The sequence below is a fragment of the Piliocolobus tephrosceles genome, chromosome 1, assembly GCF_002776525.5.
Source record: "Piliocolobus tephrosceles isolate RC106 chromosome 1, ASM277652v3, whole genome shotgun sequence".
In the NCBI taxonomy this organism is placed as follows: Eukaryota; Metazoa; Chordata; class Mammalia; order Primates; family Cercopithecidae; genus Piliocolobus; species Piliocolobus tephrosceles.
This window is the reverse complement of record NC_045434.1, coordinates 31741183-31759306: the sequence shown is the minus strand read 5'-3', so window position 1 is coordinate 31759306 and position 18124 is coordinate 31741183. Positions and strand designations below refer to the sequence as shown.

Here is an 18124-nt window from a genome sequence, read left to right as displayed (position 1 = left end):
GAAGGAAGGAAGGAAGGAAGGAAGGAAGGAAGGAAGGAAGGAAGGAAGGAAGGAAGGGAGGGAAGGAAGGAAGAAGGGAGGAAAGAAAGTAAGAAAGGAAGGAAGGAAAGAAGGAAGGAAGGAGAGAAAGGAGGAAAGAGAGAAAGGGAGAAAGGGAGAAGGAAAGAGAAAGAAAGAAAGAAAGAAAGAAAGAAAGAAAGAAAGAAAGAAAGAAAGAAAGAAAGAAAGAAGAAAAAGAAAGAAAGAAAAAGAAAGAAAGAAGGAAAGAAGGAAAGAAAGAAAGAGAAAGAGAAGGAAGGAAGGAAAAGAGAAGAAAGGAAGAGGTGGGGGAGGGAGGAGGGAAAGAGAAGGGATATAGGAAAAGCAGAGCTTTTCTTCTATGTACTTCCTCACCCAAACACTAGAGGGAAAGCAAGTGTGTAAGCAAGTGTGGGTAAGCAAGTGTGCACTGTAGACCAGGAAAACGAAAGCTCAGTAAAAATACTAGTCAATATCATAACTGGTCAGAAGGCTCTTTTTTTTTTAACCAAAGAAGATATGAATGGAAATTTCTCTTTTGAAAAAGCATTATCACAGAAGGTTATTTTAATTTAGAACTTCCCAAAAAGATGCCTCCAGGCTATTTTCTACCCAGTAGCATTTCAGTGAGAACTGAATTGCAGTATTTTAATAGAAATCAGACAGCTGTTGTTTTGAATTAGTATGTTTTGACAAATTTTGAGTTTCTGTAATATCAACTTGGTTTGATTTTCTAAAGCATAACATCTGGCATGGATTTTATTCTAGTCGTCTCACAGAAAACCTGAATTTCCTGATTTCATAATCAAGGCAAAACTGTGGCTATTTTAATATCTTAAGCAATCTCCTGCCACCTCTTTGCCCACCACCCCCTGGTTATGGACTAGAGATGTCTGTCTTAGTTACTTTCACATTTCAATGGAGCAGGAAAATAAGAATTTTTTTTATTGCTGTCTTCAAAAATGGAGAAGGTGAAACCAAGAGAAGATAAAGAAGAAAGAGGAGAAGAAAGGAATGAGGGAGAAAGGAACAGAGAAAGGAAGGGGAGAAGGAGGTAGGAAGTGGGAAAAAGGGAAAGAGGCAGAATTGGCTACTGGTTGCATCTGGAGAGCAACACTGCGTACTAGGGAGTCCAGGACAGAGAGAAGAATTGTTTGTTTGTTAGTTTGTTTGTTTGTTCTTGAGATGGAGTCTTGCTCTTGTTGCCCGGGCTGGAGTGCAATGGTGCAATCTTGGCTCACTGAAACCTCCTCCTCCTGGGTTCAAGCAATTCTCCTGTCTCAGCCTCCCAAGTAGCTGGGATTACAGGCACCTGCCACCACACCTGGCTAATTTTTGTATTTTTAGTAGAGACGGGGTTTCTTCATGTTGGTCAGGCTGGTCTCAAACTCCTGGCCTCAGATGATCCACCCGCCTTGATCTCCCAAAGTGCTGGGATGATAGGCATGAGCCTCCGTGCCCAGCCATTTTTTTTTTTTTAACACATCTCTGTTTAGTTTGAAAATATTTACTACAAGCATATATTACTTTTTAGATTAAAAATGCAAGTTAATTTTAACTAATAAAGATCATAGAGAAACTCAAGACATCTCTAGGTCCCGTGGCAACATTTGGTGCATTCAACCATGGATGGAATGGACAGACCTTGCCCGCACTGCCTGAAGAGGCCCACAGACCTCAGGGTGGGCACAGTGCTGTCTTCCAAGTGCTTCTGGGTTCTGACCTCCCTGATGCTCCGCCAAGACCAGAGGCCCCATCACACACACAAAATACATGCAGTTCAGGTGCCTTTCCTCATCAACTGAGGACAGAATGCAGAAAGATGCACTTCCTTTGACTCCATTGTGGAAGATGGACACAGAAGAGGCTCCTGCCTCTGTCTTCTCCCAACTGCAGCTAAGGCCCAACCATTTTCTCCATAGGAAGTGTGGAGAGTCTGAGAGCTGGGCCAGGTGGAGGGGTGAGGGAGGCCGCCTTTGACACCAGCACTCCCTCTACACTCTCTTAGCTGAGCTGTTGGTTCAACTTAATTATCTCAAAGACATAAAAAAGGAACCACTTTGAAGAATGCCCTCGGGTAAAGCAACCACCCTCCTGCTCCCTCCCCCAGCCCATGGAGGAAGGTTCTCTCCTGGTAAGTGTGAGGGGTTCCCCTGGCCTGGTCCCTCTCAGTACCTGTCTGGGCCTTGGTGTCAGCCTTCTTACTCTCCTGGGCCCCCTTCTGGGCCCACACGTGCACCATGTACTCCATGCCCGGTCTCAGGCCCGTCAGGACGGTGCTGCTGTGCTCCTTCCCCACCAGAACCTCTCTGGTCTCTCCGTCCGCAGAGGTGTAGTGCACCACGTACTTGTCAATGGTGGCCTGCACCGGGTCCCAGGAGACAGTGGCCATATTCTCTGTCACCCGGTCAGTCACCAGGTTTTTGGGGCTGTCAATTTCTTTTTAAAAAGATTTAGAAAAGACTGAACTTTAGAACAAAGGAGGGCATCCCATCTTACCACCCCATCACCAGGAGCTCTCCATCATGTTATCATTAATAACGGTAGAATTCCACTTAAAACACGAGTCAAAGGCCCCTGGTCTCCATTTCCAAGGAAACAAACCACTGGACATAAAACTGGAAGGAATCAGATCTTCTCTCAGTTTTTATATATAAAAAACTTCTGTCTTTGTAATTCTCATCAAAATAACAATAAAACTTGCTGAGCAACAAGACGAGCCACCAAAACTGCTGTGGATATAACCTCTTTTCTGATCTCCCTGGTATCTAGTTACTTTGAGAGCTGAGGTCATATCCTCCAACCTTTCTGACTTATAAAATGGGAGGAGAATGCAGGCCCAGGGAAATGGAAGGTACAGGCTAAGTTCCTGTTGACATCTTATGTTAAAGCCAAGACTCTTCACTCTGAATTTTGGGCCCTCCCACCCTCTCAAGGACTTTGCTGCGGATCTGCCCTTTCTCTCCTGTGTCATCAATCTCTTCTCCTCTGTCATCAGTCCCAGACAAGCAAGGTCTAGAATTCCCCATCCTCCCCCATATCGTTCCATTTCTCTGCAACTCGAAACTGACAGATTGTCTCAAGAGAAATGTCTACATACCTTAACTTCACTGCTTACTCCCCAATCAATCGTGTTTGCATCTTTCTAAGCCACACAACTGAATCTGCTAGTCTAAGTCACCAACAACATCCGTATTGCCACTTCTAATGGATACTTGCCATTCTCAACTTTACACTGCTTCTGGGTGGCATTTGGCAGAGCTGATCCACGCCCTCCTTCTTGAAACACTCTCAACCCTTGGCTTCCATGACTACACACTCCCTTGATTTTCCTAACTCACTGGCTCTTCTTCAGTCGTTTGTCAGCAACCTTCAAACATTGGAGCACCCAAAGCTCCCTTTCTTTGTTGTTTGCTTTGTTTTGTTTTGTTGATACAGAGTCTCACTCTTTCACCCAAGCTGGAGAGCAGTGGTGCCATGGTAGCTAACTGCAGCCTTGACCTCCCAGGCTCAAACAAGCCTCCCACCTCAGCCTCCTGAGTAGCTGGGAATACAGGTGCATGCCACCACACTCAGCCAATTTTTGTATTTTTTTGTAAAGACAGGATTTCACCAGGCTGGTCTTAAACTCCTGAGCTCAAGCAATTCACCTACCTCAGCCTCCCAAAATTCTGGGATTACAGGTGAGAGCCACTGCACCTGTTCCAAAGCTCCCTCTTTTCCTCTCTCTGCTTTTCCACCTAGGTGATCTCACTCATGCCCGTGGCTTTAAATACCAACTAGATGCTAATCGCTCCACAATATCTATTAATTCTGAGCCCTTCACTAGTTTATACAACTGCATCTCCACCACAGTGCCTGGCCCGTGTTAGACACTCAACACAAATTTATGTAATCAATAAATGAATCACTCAATTAACAAGGAATCTCACAAGTATCTTGAACTTAAATATTTAAAATTCTTGATGTTCCTCCCCAAACTTTTTATTTCTCAGTCTCCTCTCTCAAGAAATGGTAGTTCAATCTCTCATGTTGCTCAAATAAAAAACACAGGTCATACTTGAGTCCTCATTTTCTTCCTACTCAGATCTATCAACAGGTATTATCATCCATACCTCAAAAATATATTCCAGACATCCCCTCATCTCTATCCCTTTTGCCATCACACTTATCTAAACAATCAGCATTTTGCACCCAGACTTTTCTAGCAGCTTCTCTATGAATCTCCCCACTTCTATCATTGTCATTTTATCCATTTATTCTCCTCACTGTGGCCTGGAAAGGGTTTTTAAAATGAACACTGCATCATATCACTCTTCTAGTATTAATAAATATAGCCCACTTTGCCCTCTAAGCACCACACAGTCCTGGCTGACTTGCCCCTGCTCCTCCCACCTCATCTCAGGCTACTTTCTCTCCCACCGACTATGCTCCAGCAAAACCAGCCTCTTTTCATTTTCCAACCATCCCCGGTACTGTTCCAGCTGAGGGACATCACACATACTCTTCCCTCTGCCAGAAATGGCTAGTTTTCGCCAACATCCATTCTCCCCCTTCTTCTATAAGCATACTCACTGTCCAACAGATCTCTCTGCTATGATGAAAGTATTCTATCATCGGCACAGTCCGATATTGTAGCCATTAGTCACATGTGGCTACTGACCATTTGAAATGTGGCTAATCCAAATAAGAAAATTTTTTATTTTAACTATTTTTAATTAATTAAAATGTAGGCTGGGCATGGTGACCCATACCTGTAATCCCAGCACTTTGGGAAGCCGATGCAGGAGGATCACTTGAGCCCAGGAGTTCAACATAGTGAGACCCCATCTCTAAAAATATTTTAAAATTAGCTACGCTTAGTGGCATGTGCCCATGGCCCCAGTCACTTGGGGAGCTGAGGTGGGAGGATGGCTTGAGCCCAGGAGGTCAAGCCTGCAGTGAACAGTGATAATACCACTGTACTCCAGCCTAGCTAACAGAATGAGACCCTGTCTCTGAAAATAAAATAAAAATAAAAATAATTTTAATAGCCACACGTAGCTAGCAGCTGCTGTGTTGGACAGGATAGCATAACTGAAGAAAGCACAGGGCCATCCAGCTAAAGACCTCATTTCCTAGCCTTTTGTGCAGTGAGGTCTTTCTGGGACCTGGCAATGGAACATGAGAAGGGCTGATGTGTACAATGTCCCAGTGATGCCCTGACCTTCAGCATGTCTCTTCCCACTGGCTACAATGCAGACAGGGTGGTGACCAGGTAAAGGAGGGCAACTTGCTAGGGATGACTAAGCAACAATCACAGAAGAAGCCTGGGTCTCCTGGATGAGGAGCGACCGTATCAGCCCTGGCCATTCTTCAGAGAGGAATACACTCCTTTCCTGCTGAAGCAACTGTTGTTTGAGTGTTTCTGTCAATGTATAGCAATAGCATAGCAATCCTATTACTACTCACCCTTCCCATCTACAAGACATCCTTACTCTGTAATTCTCTATACCTATACCACGTTCATCTCCTTCACAGAATTTAGCACAATTTACGGGTTTAAATGTGTTTTCTTATTTATTGTCTATCTTCACACTAGACTTCAAGAGAGTAGAGATATTTGTTTTGTTCACCATTGTGTTCCCCAGGCCTGGCACTTAAATGATGTTCATTAAAAGTCAGTTGCCTACTGTAAGGAAACAGGGCTCCAGCCACCCAGGTGAATACTTGCTCCTTTCTATCACACAGCGTCTATTCGGTCAAACCTACACAAAATAGCTTGCCACAAAACAGGTTTTTAATCAGTGGTTTTAAGAATTTTATATTGGTTTTACATTATTTTCTATAATTGTCTATAGCTGAGAGACACAATGATTGAAAACATAGGCTTTGGAAAGAGTTCTAAGACATTCGTGGGAAAAGACATTCGTGGGACTGCTCCCACTGGATCCATTATTATAGTTTTTCAGACACACTTGAACCAGAGCAACTCCATCTTGAACAGGAACTGGGTCAAATAAGGGTGAAACCTACTGGGCTGCATTCCCAGACAGTTAAGGCATTCTAGTCACAGGATGAGACAGAAGGTCGGCACAAGATACAGGACATAAAGACCTTGCTGATAAAACAGACTGCAGTAAAGAAGGCAGCCAAGACCCACCAAAACCAAGATGGCAATGAGAGTGACCTCTGGTCATCCTGACTACTACACTCCCACCAGCACTATGACAGTTTACAAATGCCATGACAATGTCAGAAAGTCACCTTGTATGGTCTAACAAGGGGAGGTATGAATAATCCACCTCTTGTTTAGCATATCATCAAGAAATAACCATAAAAATGGACAACCAGAAGCCCTCGGGGCTGCGCTGCCTATGGCTAGTAGCCATTCTTTGATTCCTTTACTTTCCTAATAAACTTGTTTTCACTTTACTCTATGGACTCGCCCTGAACTCTTTCTTGCATGAGATCCAAGAACCCTTTCTAAGGGTCTGGATTGCGACCGCTTTCCTGTATCCTGTAACACTGTTCTTTCTTTAGGTGAATGAAAGTTTTTGTTTTGTTTTTTGTTTTTTGTTTTTTTTTTTTACAGCAAACTCTCCTAAAACACTCTGCAGCCCTGCGGTTACAGATACCAGAAGCAGCTGCATCACCACTCAGCTGCAATAGATCAACCTGCATTAACTACCCCGGTTTGCTCTTCTCTTCACTCCTATTACCTGTCTGGGCCTTGGTGTCGGCCTTCTTGCTCTCCTGGTTCCCCTTCTGGGCCCACACGTGCACCGTGTACTCCACGCCCGGCCTCAGGCCCGTCAGGACGGTGCTGCTCTGCTCCTTCCCCACTGGAACCTCCCTGTTCTCTCCATTGGCTGATGTGTAGCGCACCATATACCTGTCAATGGTGGCCTGCACCAGGTCCCAGGAGACAGTGGCTGTATTCTCTGTCACCCGGTCAGTGACCAGGTTTTTGGGGCTGTCAATGTCTGGAAAAAAAAAATGCTGATCAATATGCACTATGAACAGGTCCCAGAGTGCAGAAACTCAAGACCATTTTGCGTGGGGTGAAATCCTTTCATGTATTATGGGGTTTCCGCCTCATATGCTCTTGCTTCGTTTTTAGCTGTTTCATGGACATCATCTTATCCCCCGAGATACACTTGGCTCCTCAAGTAGAAAGCAAAATAGATCAGAACCTGAAAATCCAGGCTGTTACCTCTACCAAGTCTTTAGCAAAATAAATCTTTTTTTTTTTTTTTTTAGACAGAGTCTCACTCTCCCAGGCTGGAGTGCAGTGGCCGGATCTCAGCTCACTGAAAGCTCCGCCTCCCAGGTTTACACCATTCTCCTGCCTCAGCCTCCAGAGTAGCTGGGACTACAGGTGCCTGCCACCTCACCCGGCTAGTTTTTTTGTATTTTTTTTTTTTTTTTAGTAGAGACGGGGTATCACTGTGTTAGCCAGGATGGTCTTGATCTCCTGACCTCATGATCCGCCCATCTCGGCCTCCCAAAGTGCTGGGATTACAGGCTTGAGCCACTGCGCCCGGCCAGCAAAACAAATCTTTTATTCATCTAGAAAGGGTATATCAAGCCCCAACTCTGTGCACGAAATGTTCTAGACAGTGTGCAGAATTCAGAGTTGGGAAATACATGGTCTCTGCTCACAACGAACTAACAATTTTGTGTCTGGCATCATGTCAGTAAAGACCTCCTATTTCATACTAGAAGATTCTAAAAGCCACCCCTAAATGTAAGCCCCTGGAGGAAAAGGGCAGCATCCTATTCTCCTGTGTTCCCAGTGCCTAGTAGTGGGCAGGACACATGGAAAGTGCTTACTATATATTATTAAATAAATCAGCAAAAAGTAAAACCCTGGCTGAATATTCTCTAGTATATCATAGATTCACTCATCATGCTGGTTTGCTGATTAAATCACTGTACAAAATATGGTTAGATATCACTTCCACTAAAATAAGAATATAACGCAAGAGCTGTCCTTATCCTCAAAACTCTGGCCAACGTATACTCGGCTGTTCCACAGAGGAGAACATGCTCTTTTCTTGTTTAAGCAACAGTTATTTGGTTGTTTTGGTCATGTGTATTCTATTGCTATTTACCCATCCTATCTGAGAAACATCACTACTTCATTATTCTCTATACCTCCACCGTGTCATCTCCTTCATAGAACTTATCATAATTTCTAGTTATAAATTTGTTTTATAGTTACAATATGATTCATTTGTCATAAACCAAATGATATACGTCTCCTTGCTATGGCAGATGTGACGTCTACATTCTTAAAGTCAAATTTTCAGCATACTATGATTATTGACAAAATTTGATTTTCATTTTCTGTTCCCACTCACAGACTCACTAAGAGACCCTTGATACTGTCTACAGCAAAAGATCCATGCAATCAGAAGAGGAGCTGATGGACATGACCATGTAATCATAGCTTGGAGACTGCCATGTGGCCCTGACTTGCAAGGAAACTAGTTAAAGGAAAATGAGGGATGGTGTGTTCAATCTGTTATGAAAGGATGGACGCCATCCCACTCTTCATTAATCATTGATTCCTGCCAATGTCGGAGAATGAAAACAAAACTTGTCATCCATTGACTTAGCATGAAAGCTCTTATATTCCCAAAGAACAATGCTCCTTACCTGTCTGGGCCTTGGTGTCAGCCTTCTTGCTCTCCTGGGCCCCCTTCTGGGCCCACACGTGCACAGTGTACTCCACACCAGGCCTCAGGCCTGTCAGGACAGTGCTGTTCTGCTCCTTCCCCACCGGAACCTCCCTGGTCTCTCCATCCTTGGCAGAGGTGTAGCGCACCACGTACCTGTCAATAGTGGCCTGCACTGGGTCCCAGGAGACAGTGGCCATATTCTCTGTCACCCAGTCAGTCACCAGGTTTTGGGGGCTGTCAATGTCTGAAAAAAAAAATTGCTGATCAATAAACACTATTAACAGGTAGCAAAGAGTGAGATCTGGGCATTTCACTTGTGGTGAGGCAGTTTCCTGTTCTTATGGTTTCTCCATATCACATGCTGGTTTTCAGTCGTTTCCTGGAGGTAGACCTTATCCCCACAGCTGGATTCTTGGATTTTCAATAAAGCAGCACAGGAGAGTGGTATGAGTACTAAATCCAAAGTCAGAAGAACTGGGTTCTAGTTCCAGCCCAGAGAGGCAGAGTAGAGGTGCAGGGTGGAGCCAGGTTACTAGCAGTCTAATCCCAGCTCTGCCATCTGCCAGCTGTGGCTCTGGACAGTTCAGTTGCTGCTGGCTGGGCCTCAGCTTCTTCATCTGTAAAATCTGAGGTTTGGGTTTGATAAACTTTTAAGATTTCTTCAAGCATGAATATTCCATGCATGTAACTAATTTCATAACTTACTAACTTGTTTTTGTGACTTTGGGCAAATTGCTTTACTTTACTTCTGTATTTGTTAAAAGCGGTTGTTAATGATTATTGCACTTACCACTCTGAGTAGCTCTGTAAACCAAGAGAAAAAAATGTTATGTAGCAAAGGGGCTTTGAAAATGTTAAAGTATTACAGTGTTTACCACTCTGAAGCCACAGAATATTTACTCTATAATTTAAAACGTAATTAAGGGCAAACCTACCTCTCTGCCTCAATTTTCTCCACAAGAGAAAAAAAGGCAGGGAAAAATAATATTAGTACATATTCTACAGAATTACAGTGAGTATTATATGAGTTAATAACATGTTTCCTAGTGCTTCGTCAGCAAGATGGCCAATTAGAAATCCCTGACACTCATCTTCTGCACAAAAACAACTACAACAAAGAATAAACAACAATATTTTTAAAAAACTAAAGGAGAGTGCAGGATTATGTCAAAGGAGAAACAGAAACTCTGGTAAGCACAGAAACTCAGGATAGCCACATAGAGAACAGAAGGAAATCCTGGGATCCCAGCACTCCATTACCCAGCTAAGGGCAGCTGGAAACCAGGAAGAACTTCTCCCTACAGCAAAAGGTAAGCAAGAAGATCCCAGTAGCCCCTATCAGCACCTTGTACATCTACCATCGTCATCATTGGGACCTCCTACAGCTCTCACAGGCACTAAGCCCAGCTGAGGGAACTGCCTACAGGCGCTGCCTACAGGCACACAACTATGCTCCTTAGAGATGGAGCCAACACTGTGCCCCATCCTCTGTGGCCTGCATGGCTACTGTGCTACACCGTCTTGGCATCTTGGAACCGGGACTACTGTTGGAATGTGTCTTGCTCTGGGGGTGAGTAGCCATTCACCCCTTCATCCCTGAAGGTAAACTGCTGCTGAGACATCACCACTCAGTGACCTGACATCTCCAAGCAGAGCTGTGAGCAACTGTTACACCTTTCCCCATGGGGCCAAGCAGCAGTGGAACCACTCCACATCCCCATCGCCTACCCACTCATTCCAGAGCTGAAGCTGTACACTCTTTCCTGGAGAATCAGTACTTTGGTAAAACAGCTCCACCCACTTCTCTCACACTAGGCAGCATCCTTCCCATAGTGGCCTGAGCTGAAACTGCACTAGTTTCAGTTCCTAAGTGAACAATGCTTTTGGCAGAGCCCTATATCCCAGGAAAATGGTGTTGAGGCTATCCAGAATAGTCACATCCCTCAGGACTGAGCTGGAGTGGCACATTGCCTGCTGGGAAATCAGTGCCTCAGCCAAGCTGAGCAGCTGCATGTCCTAGGGCTGTGCTGACATAGTACCCTAGGTCCCAGGGAAATACAGCAGTGGCTGGCTGAGACACCCCACCCTACTGACCAGACAGCTTTAGTATTCTGCTTCTTTAGAGCTGGACTAGGCCCCTCGAGTCTGAGCTCCTGAGACACTCTTCTCCCAGGGAGTAGAGTCATTGCTGTGCTGCTCCCTGCCCTGGTACAGCCCAAAAAACAGTGTGCTTGATTATTTTGGGGAGCGTGCTGTTGCTGCATCTGGCCTCACAGAGACTGGGATACTGTCAAGTCCCACCATTGCAGAGTCTAGAATCACCACTACAGAATTCCTCACCCCTAGGGATCCAAGTTGCCACTAAGCTCTATTGGTGCAGGTTCCCAAATTACAGCAATTACGGCCATATCCTGCACACTGGTTTCACACTTCCAGAGCCCTTCTTTCTCTTCCGAGTTAAACCAGGGCTGCACCCTGCCCACCAGGGGTATAATTACAGTTACAACCTGACCCCCTGAAGCCAAGCTGCTAGGCACCATGGGCAACCTATATCCAGCCCTGACACAGAGACCACTCTGCATCCCAAGACTGAAGTGCTACTATAGGTTCACAAGACCCTGAGCCTAAGTAAGAATTTGCCCCACAGTTGCTTTGAGCACCTGTACTTGAAACCCAGTGCCATGGCAGCTGCTTCTATGCCATGTCAGACCTGACACCAAGAGAGAGCCCTTCAGCTAAGTCTTCCCATTATGGGGAAAATAAGAATAGAATAACCCTTGCCACAACAGCCCTTGCCACCAAGGACATTAACAACCTATGCTGCCACCACCACTACCACAAACTTCTGTAGTCTGGGCCACTGATATGTTCATAGTTATTGCTGATGTCAAACACAGCCAAAGAAGCTGCACAAAGACTATACCACTGAACTTACACGAACCACCCTTCCCAACTGGTGCATTAAAATTCAACCAAGGTAAAAGTATTTCTCTAAGAAAGTCACTCTAGAAAGTTTGGAAGAGGCAATTGTTCCACCAGACACACAGACCTCAATGCAGGGACACAGGGAACATGAAGAAAGCAAGAAAATATGACACCACCAAAGGAACATAATAACTCTCTAGAAACAGACCCCAATTAAAAAGAAATCAATACATTGTCAGAAAATGAATTCAAAATAATGATCTTAAGGAAACTTAATGAAATTCAAAAAATACAGATAGACAATTTGATGAAATCAGAAAAATAATACATGATATGAATGAGAAATTCAACGAAGAAATAGATATCACAAAAAAGAAACACAGCTAACAAATTCAGTGAATGAAATTTAAAAATATAATGAAGAGTTGCAACAGCAGATTTGATCCAGCAGAAAAAAGGAATCTCTGAAATTGAAGATAAATTGTTTGACATTACCCAGTGAGAGAAAAAAAGAAATAAAAATGAAAAAGAGTAAAGAAAGCCTACAAAACCTATGGGATACTATTAAGTGAATAAATATTCATATTATAGGAGCTCCAGAAAGAAAAAAGATGTAAAAAGGTATAGAAAACCTACTTAATGAAATAATAGCTGAAAACATCCCAAGTCTGGGGAGAGATATGAATATTCAGATCCAGGAAGCTCAAGTCCCTAAACAGATCCAACCCAAAAAAGGTCCTTCCTGAAGTATATTACAGTCAAGTTGTCAATAGTCAAAGACAAAGAGAAAATTCTCAAAACAGTAAAAGAAAAGTGTTAGGTCACATATAAGGGAATTCCCATTAGACTAACTGTAAATTTCTCAGCAGAAATCTTATAGACCAGGAGAGAAAGGGATGATATAGTCCATGTACCTGAAAGGGGGGAAAAAACTGTCAACTGAGAATACCATACCCAACAAGTCTATTCTTCAGAACTGAGGGAGAAACAAAGTCTTTCCCAGAAAAGCAAAAACTGAGGGAACCCCTCACCACTAAACTGGCTCTACAAGAAATGCTCAAGGGAGTCCTACATCTGGAAGCAAAAAGATGATAATCACAATCATGAGAACATAGAAAAGTATAAACTCACTGGCAGAGCAGATACACAAAGGAGAGAGAAAAGGATCAAGTCTCAATACTACAAAAACCTACCAAACCACAATAATAAACAATAATAGAAGAAGAAAATTAACAAAGGATATACAAAATAATCTAGAAAACAATTTACAAATGACAGGAGTCACTCCTGTCTTATCAATAACAACCTTGAATGTAAATGGATTAAATTCCCCACTTAAAACATAGACTGGCTGAGGCCAGGCGCAGGGTTCATGCCTGTAATCCCAGCACTTTGGGAGGCCGGGGCAGGCGGATCACTTGAAGGTCAAGAGTTTGAGACCAGCCTAGTCAACATGGTGAAATCCCATCTCTACTAAAAATACACACACAGAAAAAAATTAGCCAGATGTGGTGGCACATGCCTATAGTTCCAGCTACTTGAGGGGTTGAGGTGGAAGAATCACTTGAACCTGAGAGGCAGAGGTTGCAGTGAGCCGAGATTACACCACTGCATTCCAGCCTGGGCAACAGAGTGTGGTTTTGCCTAAAAAAAAAAAAAAAAAAAAAAAAGACTGGCTGAATGGGTCTTTAAAAAATGACCCACTTGTGTGCTACCTACAAGAATCTTCCTTCACCTGTAGAAACACATACAGATGCAAAGTGAAGGGATGGAAAAAGATATTCCATGTAAACAGAAACCAAAAGCAAACAGGAGTAGCTATGCTTACATGAGATTAAACAGATTTTTTAAGTCAAAAGTATACAAAGAGGCAAAGGAGGTTATTATGTAAAGAAAAAGAGATCAGTTCAGCAAGAGGATACAAGTGAGATTTATCCCAGGGATGCAAGAATAGTTCAACATACACAAATCAATAAATGTGACACATCACATAAACAGAATCAAGAATAAAAATAATACGATCATCTCAACAGATGTAAAAAGCATTTGATAAAATTCAACAAGGTTTCATGACAAAAACCCTCAACAAGCTAGATATAAAAGAAGCATACCTCAACACGCTAAAGTCCATATAAGACAAACCCACAGCTAACAATCCACTGATTGGGGAAAAACTGAAAGCTTTTCTTTAAGAACCAGAACAAGACAAGGATGACCACTCTTACCACTCTTATTCAACATAGTACTGGCAGTCCTAGCCAGAGCAATTAGGCAACAGAAAGGAATAAAGAACATCCAAATTGAAAAACAGGAAGCCAAATTGTCCCTGTTTGCAGATAACATGATCTTATATACAGAAAACCCTAAAAAGCTCTACCAAAACACTCTTAGAACTGATAAATTCAATAAAGTTTCACGATACAAAATTAACATGTAAAAATCAGTAGTGTTTCTATACACCAGCAATGAACTAGCAAAAAAAAAAAAAAAAAAAAAATCAAAGAAGCAATCCCTTTTACGATAGCTACTTTTAAAAACACACCCATAAATAAATTTAACCAAAGAGGTGAAAGATCTCTACAAGGAAAAACTATAAAACACTGATGAAAGAAATTGAAGACATCACCAAAAAATGGAAATATATCCTACGTTCATGAATGGGAAGAATATTGTAAAAATAACTGTACTACCAAAAGCAATCTATAGATTCAATGCAATCTGTATCAAAATATCAATGACATTCTTTAGAAAAAACAATTCTTTTTTTTTTTTTTTTCTTTTTGAGGCAGAGTCTTACTCTGTCTCCCAGGCTGCAGTGGAGTGGCATGATCTCAGCTCACTGCAACAACCGTCTCTCCTGGGTTCAAGTGATTCTCCTGCCTCAGCCTCCCCAGTAGCTGGGATTACAGGCATGCACCATCACGTCCAGATAATTTTTTTTGTTTTGTTTTGAGACAGAGTTTTGCTCTTGCTGCCCAGGCTGGAGTGCAATGGCATGATCTTGGCTCACTGCAAACTCTGTCTCCCAGATTCAAGCAATTCTCCTGCTTCAGCCTCCCAAGTAGCTGGGATTACAGGCACCTGCCACCACACTCAGCTAATTTTTGTATTTATTGTAGAGACGGGGTTTTGCCATGTTGTCTAGGCTGGTCTCGAACTTCTGACCTCAGGTGATCCACCCACCTTGGCCTCCCAAAGTACTGGGATTACAGGCGTGAGGTACTGCGGAAAGCCTTTTCTTTTCTTTTTTCTTTTTTTTTTTTTTTTGTATTTTTAGTAGAAACGGGGTTTTGCCATATTGGCCAGGCTGGTCTTGAACTCCTGACCTCAAATGATCTGCCCTCCTTGACCTCCCAAAGTGCTGGGATTATAGGCATGAGCCACTGCACCCAGCCTAAAAAAACAATTCTAAAATTCATATGGAACCAGAGAAGACCCCAAATAGCCAAAGAAATCCTGAGCAAAAATAACAAAGCTGGAGGCATCACACAAGCTGACTTTAATGTGTACTACAAAGTTATAGTAAACAAAACAGCATGACACTGACATAAAAACAGACACATAGACACAATGGAACAGAATAGAGAACCCAGAAATAAATCTACATATTTAGAGCCAACTGATTTTTGACAAGTAACCAAGAACATTCAGTGGGGAAAGAACAGGCTCTTCAATAAGTAGTTCTAGGAAAACTGAACATCTATATGCAGAAGAATAAAACTAGACCTCTATTTCTCACCTTATTCAAAAATTAAATTAAAATGGCTTAAAGAATTAAATGTAAGACCTGAAACTATGAAACTACAGAAGAAAACATTGGGGAAACACTTTAGAACATTGGTCTAGGCAGATATTTTGGGTAAGACTGCAACAGCACAGGCAACAAAAGCAAAAATAGACAAATGGAAATACATCAAGCTAAAAAGCTTTTGCACAGCAAAGGAAATAATCGAAATAATGCAAAGACAACCTACATAATGGGAGAAACTATTTGCAAGCTGTCTGTATGATAAGGTATTAATAAACAGAATACATAAGGGATTCAAACAACTCAATAGCAAAATAATAATAACAATCATCATCATCATCTTATTTTAAAATGGGCAAATGATCTAAATAGACATTTCTCAAAAGAAGACATACAAATGGCCAACAAACATTTATGAAAAAATGTTCAGCATCACTAATCATCAGGGAAATGCAAATCAAAACCACACTGCGATATCATCTCATCCCAGTTAAAACTGCTATTATCAAAAAGACAAACAATAACAGGTACTGGTGAGGATGTGGAGAAAGGGGAATACTAGTTCACTGCTGGTGGGAATGGCAATTAGCACAGCCACTATGAATAAAAGCTATGGAGTTTCCTCAAAAAACTAAAAGTAGATGTACCATATAATCCAGCAACCTCATTTGCTGAGTATACATCCAAAAAAAAAGGAAATCAGTATATCAAAGAGCTATCTGCATGCCCATGTTTACTGCAGCACTATTCATAATAGCCAAAATACTGAATTAACCTAACTGTCCACTAGTGGATGGATAAAGAAATTGTGATATATATATATGTATGTGTGGGTGTATACACCCACACACACACATACATACACAATGGAATACTATTCAGCCATAAAAAGGAATAAAATCTTTTCCTTTGCAGCAACATGGATTGAACTAGAGGTGATTATGTTAAGTGAAATAAGCCAGGCACAGAAACACAAACATTGCATGTTCTTACTCATATATGGGAGCTAAAAAAATTGATCTCATGGAAGTTGTGAATAAAACGATGGTTACCACAGGCTAGGAAGTGTAGGGGTAAGGGGAATGAACACAGGTTGGCTTAAGTGTTTAAAAATACAGTTGGATAGAAGAAATACATTCTAGTGTTTGATAGCACAGTAGGATACTGCTAACAACAATTTATTGTGCATTTCAAAATAGCTAGAAGAGAAGATTTGACATGTTTCTAACTCAAAGAAATGCTAAATATTGAGCTGATGGATATCTTGATTACCCTGATTTGATCATCACACATGGCAAGCATGTATTAAAATATCACATGTACCTATAAATATGTATATTATTATGTATCAATTTTTTAAAAAATAAATGTCTATTATGAGTTCTTAGCACTGAGTAGATGCCCAGTGACCATAAGCTATCATTAACACCAGCTTGTTGATACATTATAAATACAAGAAATTATGCTCATCCATACCACATACACAGAAGATACTTAAAAATACATTCACCAAAAAAAAAAAAAAAACTAGCATTTCTTTGTTCTAAATACTTCATTACAAAAGTCATTTTCCCAAAGTCACTTGCTCATACATTCTATTACACATGTTGGTTTAGGCTGTAACCCCAAGAAAATGGATATCTACATTCCAACCTGAGGGACCACAGTCAAAGCAAGATCAACAACAGTTTTGTGACCCTTGGCTGACCAACAATTTTCACCCTATAAAAGATGTTGGAGAAGTCAATGAGGTGGGACTTGAAGAAGGGATTTATTTGGGAAAAGATACACTGTGAGTCCCATGGGTGAGGCCCAAGCCTTGAATAAGCAGTTTTCAATAGAATCCCTTACAGACTTTGTTTTGTATACCCTAGAGCAGCAGTTCTCAACCAGGGACAATCAGCAACGTCTGGAGACACTTTTGGTTGTCACAACTCAGTGTGGGATAAGGGGAGACATCAGGGATGCTGCTAAACATCTTACAATGCACAAGATAGACCCCTGCAACAAAGAATTATCCACCCCAAAATAGCAATAGTGCCAAGGGTGAGAAGCCCTGCCCAAAGCTTGGGGATACATATGGGCTGGTGTCTGACATATGCTAAAATATCTAAGAGGTAAGGAAATAGCTGGTTGCTGCAACACAGAGCCAAGACAGGCTGTAGCACTGCAAGCGTTGCGCATCTGGTTGAATGGACAAAGGATGCATGCAGGTTCTCCATGGACCAGACTTGGGCCCAGCACAGCAAGGTAGGCCTAGGGTTGTGTTAGAAGCTGTCCAAGAGGATCACCTAGAGGGGCAGGGCAACCCCACTAGAGAGACGCTGGGGGAACCCCTGATGCATTGGCAGAGGAAAGGAAGTAAGAGACCAGTGGAAGACAGGCATTTGCCTACAGTGAGAGACCCACAGCAGAAGAGGAGCACAGAAATGCCTCCTGACGGAGTCAGCTTTAGCACTCGTCAGGCTCCAGGGCAGGCCCAAACACCTGTTACAGTCAGGCATGATCTTCCATGAGCCCCGGCTCCCTCCTCCCTAACCCCTGGCCTCTATTCTCTCTTGACCCCTCACTTCTCTTCATCCTGACCCTTCACCTCTTCCCCTCCTGACTCCCTTAACTCTTCCCCTCCGGACCCATCATCTCTCCCCTCCTGACCCCTCACCTCTCCCCCTCCTGACCCCTCACCTCTCCCCCTCCTGACCCCTCACTTCTCCTCCTCCTAACCCCTCACCTCTCCTCCTCCTGACCCTTCACCTCTCCTCCTCCT

General features: G+C 42.6%; 1 protein-coding gene across 1 annotated transcript in view; it reads right to left on the bottom strand.

Moving 5' to 3' along the window:
* The window catches only part of TNN (tenascin N), a 72648-nt gene that overhangs the window by 22273 nt on the left and 32251 nt on the right, over nt 1-18124 (bottom strand). Inside the window, exons 10-12 of the mRNA XM_023207215.2 lie at nt 8662-8928; nt 6720-6983; nt 2194-2457 (exon numbers count right to left, since the gene is read on the bottom strand). Coding sequence (XP_023062983.1) covers nt 2194-2457; nt 6720-6983; nt 8662-8928 — 795 coding nt within the window. The remainder of the gene's footprint in view (nt 1-2193; nt 2458-6719; nt 6984-8661; nt 8929-18124) is intronic.